The 6,000-nt window shown below is 55.4% G+C and overlaps 1 protein-coding gene across 5 annotated transcripts in view; it reads right to left on the minus strand.

The window, feature by feature from the left end:
- MKX (mohawk homeobox) overlaps positions 1-5,441 on the minus strand; it is a 49,126-nt gene extending 43,685 nt beyond the window's left edge. For 2 of the 5 annotated variants that reach the window (XM_068172264.1, XM_068172272.1), the window contains exons 1-3: positions 5,295-5,441; positions 4,816-5,062; positions 2,648-2,807 (exon numbers count right to left, since the gene is read on the minus strand). In XM_068172264.1, the coding sequence (XP_068028365.1) occupies positions 2,648-2,807; positions 4,816-4,997 (342 nt within the window). In that variant the 5' untranslated portion in view covers positions 4,998-5,062; positions 5,295-5,441. Of the gene's footprint in view, positions 1-2,647; positions 2,808-4,815; positions 5,152-5,294 lie in introns of those variants that run through there. The other 3 variants (XM_068172290.1, XM_068172282.1, XM_068172257.1) reach the window with 3 other exon arrangements.
- Between the last annotated feature and the right edge of the window lie 559 nt (positions 5,442-6,000).

Consider the following 6,000-nt stretch of genomic DNA (forward strand, 5'->3'; position numbering starts at 1 on the left):
CCTTTGGATAGATGGTACATATTGGAATAAGGTATATTAAATGAAGAAAAAGCACAGGGAGGAGACTTACATCTGTATGATCAATATTACTGTGACCACCATCATCTTTCAGGCAGCTGCTGAAGACCTTTTCCAAGGTCGCCAGTCAGGTGAAAAACAAAAAGATACCCCAAGCATTCATTCCCTAAATGGGATTTTGTCAGAAACTCAGAAACTCAAAGGTATATTCAACAGTATCTTTTGCCTTTCCTATGGCTTGTGACAGCAAGGTGTCAGCACATGAGGGATGCTGGGAAGAGGCAGCAGCTGTCAGCAGACAACAGCCTCCACAGGAGGGGAAAGCTGTGGGAGCAAACACCATGGAAAACACTGAGAAATGTAAAAAGCATAGGAATGTGAGACAGGTCAGCAAATGTGAAGGCGTTTAACCCAGAGGAAACATCATACGCTGATTCCTGGATCTCCAATGATGTCCAACAATATTACTAGATCAGAGAAACAATTTATAGGCAACCCTGGTTAATGCTTTTGCAAAGTGCCCCTCCTGGGACAGAAGCAAAGCTTTCCAACAGACACCACAGCCCAGTCCCAAACCTGCTCTTGGTTATACCACTTGTCTGAAAGAGCACAGCCTTCAGGAAAGCTATTTCAGATGTACCCAGAGTGACTGAGACCACACCCTGGCATGCTCTCTCTCACTCTTAGAGAACAAAAATTTTGAACTGAATTACAATCTTGTTCTTTCTGAGCATCCAAAAAGTAGGTGTAGGGTGTGTGCTGTTGAGCTCTTTGTGGCTCAGGAATTACTCCTGGTGCCAGACATATGTATTTACATCTCATACAAATGCTATCAAATTCCTGGATTAAAAGAGCATAGCACAAAGAAGATGAAAAAAACAGCTGGGATTTCTCTTTGATGTTGTGCTTCTGTAAATGAAGATAGATATGCCTGTTTGCACAGTTCTTTCAAATATTACTGTTCATAGAAACAAAAGTGGTCAAATTCAGCTTCAGCGTAAATCCACTAGAGTCACAGGGGTCTAAGAGAGCTAAATGCAGCCCTCCCTGATTCTTTTTAATTTTACTTTACACTTTATGTAGATCATAAAACTCTGTGGAGAAGTGGCCATGGCTCACTTGATGCTTTTATAAAGGCTAACACTTCTTATCCCCATCAGGATTTATCAAAGCTGCCACAAGAGAAATCCTGCAAAAACCCACCAGTTCTTCTCCCTTCTCTGTTCATTCAAAGGCATTTTAAAAGAACAGCAGAACTCCTCAAGATGTCCCAGCACATGTTCTGGATATACGTTTTAAATCTCATGTAAAAATGTAGGGGTATTCTAAGAGCCATACTCCAATAAAATACTTCTATTGAATTGTGCCACTGAAGGGATAGTTTATGTAATCATAGTTTAAACTTTTCATGTATATTTTTTAAAAGCAAGAAAAGTTGTTTTAACTATATCTTCCAGTTATAACTGGCATTTTCTGAGACATTAATATTATTTTTGTCAAAGCTATAGTGTTTTTCCTAGTGCAATAGTTTCATAGTGAGGTACTGAAGTGCAAAAAATTCCCATTTTGCCATTATTAGAATTGAAGTTCATAGCACAGTTTTTTTTTGAAGGGGCCCTCAAAATAATAAAGCTGAATTACCACCTGTTTTTTTCTAATACTTTAGGTTACTTTGATCTCTTTGTGTCCTTTGCAAAGTGACACATAATGTGTTAGGCAGAGTGATGAGGACCCAATCCTGCAAACACATGGGTTTCATTTTACGCACCTAGCAGTAGCTTGCAGTAAGGAAATTAGATTATTCACAATGCATAAATCTTTGCAGCATCCAGACCTGAGATAGCATCACTCGGCAAATGATAGCATTTAACCACATATTTCAGTAGAGCACCAGATGGCAAAGAGAACAAAGAAGTGCGATTTATAAACATTTGCAGCAAAATTTATGCCTCTTACAGCAAGAAAACTGCCAGTCACTTCAGGGGAGAATTACCTGAGAACAAAACAATTACTCCCCACGTGTAACTATATTACAATGATAATTCCTGCAAGACTGTGTGTGCTGAGCCACTGCACCCAGTGTGTATGGTAACACTGATGTCTGTGCAACAGGTGATGACAATTATTATCAGAACAATAGAACAGTTTCCATCCTACCCCCTTTTCAAAAGGGAAAAGTAGCTCTCTGAAATTTTCTCAACAGTTTCTATTCTGTGCTGAATTCTTCCATGACTGATATTTTTTACTTGAGAATTTTTAAAGACTAAGCAAAAATATTTTCATTGTATTTATGAATGAGATGAAAGCATGAGGGCTTCCATTCCTAGGAGAGCATGCACACACTTTTTGCTGATTGTCTTTAGCACTTCTCCAGCCACGATAGCTAAGATGTGGTAATTCTTGCTTGAGACAGTCATGCTGGGGTGGGAGAGCCCAGGGGGGAGTGGAGGAAGGATGTGTACAGGACCCGTGGTCTTGTTGAATGCACCGATGCTTCCCGATACCCAGCACCGTCCTTTGCTCAGCTCACAGAGGAGCTTTGGCAGATGCTGTCCCCATCCCTCCCGTCCATGAAACGCCTCGGAGCGGCTGTTAGAGGTGGGGGTAAGGGGTTGGTTCCCTTCCTTACCTGCACCAGGGTCATCTGGGAGCCGAGGGCCAGCAGAATCTTCTCCGTCTTGGTGGGGTATGGGTTGTCGCGGTGCTTGTAGAGCCACTGCTTGAGCGGCCGCGCCATGTCCTGCAGCGCCTGCCGCTTGTGCCGCACCTTCCCGCCGCTCTGCCGCGCCCTGCCGCGGAGAAGGGGCGCTGAGGACCGGAGCGGCCGGACACCTGCCCGCTCCCCGCGCCCGGCCCCGGGCCCTGCCCGCTCCCCCGCCTGGCCCCGGGCCCCCCAGCGCGCCTGCGGCAGATGCGCCCCGTCCGAGGGGGGACCCAGCTCGGGAGATGCCCAGCCCCGGGCTGCGCCCTGCCCGGAGAAGCCGAGCCCGGTCCTCGCGGGGTGTTCGGGCACTTTCCACAGCCGCAAACCTCGGCCCGAACGACTGCTCAAGAGAAGGTGCTGCCACCAGCTCCCCGAACTCCCCGTGGAGGGTCTGGGCGAGCGGACTCAGAGCTGGTGAACGGCCACGGTAATGCTGCGGGCCCGGGCGGCGGCTCCGCGGGGATTTCCGCGGGGCCAGGGCTCTGCCAGTGAGAGTGTCCCGATGTTTTCGGTGCTCGGCACCTGACCGGAGTGTGGCCGGTCTGTCCACCGAGGGGCTTTCCAGCGCGGCCAGGCCGCAACCTCGCACGGCCGGCCGCGCATCCCGCAGCTGCGGTGCGCGTTTCCCTGGGGCCAGCCCAGCCTGATTCCCCCGCCCGGGTTTATTTCCCGCTGATACTCAAGAGATACCCGCGGCACCGAGCAGCTCCTGGATCATTTCCCCCCTCGGAGCCGGTGGCGAGCGGTGCTCCTGGAGGAGCCGGCATGCCGCTCCCAATGCCGCCGGCAGCGACGGGAGGCAGCCCGCAAAGCCCCGCGCCTGCCGAGTAACAGCGTGTGCCGGGGGAACAAAACCCGGGTTCCGATTAAAAAAAAAAAAAAAAAAAAAAAAAGAAAAGAAAAAGAAGGTGCTCCTTTGTAAATAAAGACCTACAATAAAAAGTGAGTGAACAAAATCGGAGGAATCCTAAGGAAAGCCCAGAGGCGGGCTGGGTGCCGGCGGCGGCGGCAGGGGGCGCCACGGGGCCGGGCTGGGCCGGGCCGCGCCGCTGCCTCCCCGGGGCTCCCGCGGCAGCCCCGCTCCGCCGCGATCGGCTGCAACAACATCCCGGTGACACACACCTGCGTCCTCTCGGCCAGAACCGCCGGTAAAAGCGCGAGCCGATGCAATCCCTAAGGTGGAAATTGGTCAGTACAAGCAGCTCCCCCGGACTCCTCGGTTTCGCAGCCGCCTGACTGTGCTTCTCGATCTTTACTTTGTAACGCTGACCCGAAATGTCTGGTCAGCGCACGCCAGTTCAACCCTCCGAGCTATGGCTGTCAACACGCCAGAGCTCGCTCGTCCTCTCATCACCTTCTAGTTCACCTGTTCCAGCATCAAAAAAAACCCCTGACCCCCCAGAAAGTAAGAAATCAAACACACTCACCCACAAAAAAAAACCGGCTTCGGGCGGCTTAGCCTCAGCTGCCGTTTTAGCAAACCCGATCCTAATATCACGTTATCCAGCCCCCGACTGGCATCGCGCTAGTCCGTTCTAAATCCCATCCCTGGGAACTCACTGACAACCCGGCTCCTGCCGCCGCGTTCGCTGGGCGCGCTGCGAACCCGCGGGGACGGCGGAACAAGTGCCGGGGCCGCGCGGTGCCCGCCCGCCTCAGCCCCGCTGCCACGGCACTGCCGGCGGGGATCGGCCGCGCCGCCGCCCCGTACCCCAGGTCTCACACGTCCCGCCTGGCGCCTCCGTTTTGGAGACTTTAATTAGATGAAGCGCCCGAACAAGCCGGTAGAGCCCCGGTGTTCCCGGTTTGTTTCTGTTCGTAGGCGGATGGGGAGGTCAAGCACAGCAGGACAGGAGCGCTCTGGTACATTCCAGCCCAATCGGACGCCCCTGCATCACCTATTGCCGGAATTTCCCACCGTAGCTATGGAATGAGAATCCCAGAAAATACGAACCCGGGGCCGCGGGCACAGACCCAGTTAGAAACCCATCTCGCAACCCCAAATCGGCGACGCGGCGGCCGGGAGCGCCGGCAGCGCAGGCAGGGCCGCCCCCGAAGCCGGTGCGCGGCGCGGAGACGAGCGCACGGCATACCCCGTCCGCCGGTTGCGCAGGCTGAGGCTCTCCTTGATGGACGGGCTGTCGGGGAGCAGCACCTCGGCGTGGTGTGGGCCCTCCACCACCCCCACGTAGGACCGTCCGCTCCGCTCTCGCTCCTTGGCGTCCTCCTCGAAAAGCACCTGGCCGCTGAGCTTGCTGAAGACGATGGTGTTCATGGTGGGGGGCTGGGGGCCGCCGTCGTGCTGGCCGCCGGCTCCGAGGTGCGGAGGCTCGCTGTGCGCTGCGGGGAGGCGGCAGCGGTCACCGGGCAGCCGCGCCGAACCGCCGAGACCCGCCCGGCGCGACCGGCGGGGGGGCAGCGCGGAGGCACCGGGCGCCGCCTGCCCACCCACGGGGGGGGAGGCAGCCCGCCCCTCCCACGGCCCGGCCCGCTCTCACGGCCCCCCCACCCAACCCCGGTCCGCTTCCTCGGCCCGGCCCGCTCCCACGGCCCGGCCCGCTCCCAGTCGCACCTCGCCGCCAGCCTTCGCCGCGCTCTTCGCTCTGTGTCGCAATAGTTCCTCGCGCGGGTTTTCTGTCGGCTTTGGTGTTTCTGTCTCGCTTGCTCTCTCTCTCACTCCTTTTTCCCCCCCCTTTTCCCTTCCGTTTTCCTCCCTTCCCCTCCCCCGGAATGATTTTCCCCTTCCCCCTCCTCTAACGGGGAGGGAAACAAATTGTTTTTAACGACCACCAAATGCGCAGAGCCGGCGCACGGAGGCACAGCCGCCGCGCAGCCACTCAAACTATCGGGACTGCCGCTCCCCATCCCCGGGGGGAGTCACCGCTGGCCAGGGGATCCCGGCAGCCCCAGCCAGGGCACGGGCTCCGCCCGGGCAGAGCGGCGTCGAGGGGCGCTACGTGGAGGGGCGGTAGGAGTCCGGCCAGGGGCATCTGAGGGTACGGCAGTGCACGGCTGGGCAGTTCACCGGCTGTATGGGGGAACCTTCCGGGGAAGGCGGCTGAGGACACCGGCTGGTGTCACACCAGCTGTCTCACACCAGCGGTCTCACGCTGACCGCAGGAGAGACCACAGTCGGGGGCACGAGGCGTAGCCACCGCCCCGTGCCACTCATTAACACCGGTGTTTAATGATGCCATGCCAGGAACCATCTCCCACCACGCTATCCCGTCTTCTCCTGTGAGTCATGTGTCCCCCCTGCAAGCCCAAGGGTTATAAAT

Source organism: Anomalospiza imberbis, chromosome 1 (genome assembly GCF_031753505.1).
Source record: "Anomalospiza imberbis isolate Cuckoo-Finch-1a 21T00152 chromosome 1, ASM3175350v1, whole genome shotgun sequence".
Taxonomy (NCBI): domain Eukaryota; kingdom Metazoa; phylum Chordata; class Aves; order Passeriformes; family Viduidae; genus Anomalospiza; species Anomalospiza imberbis.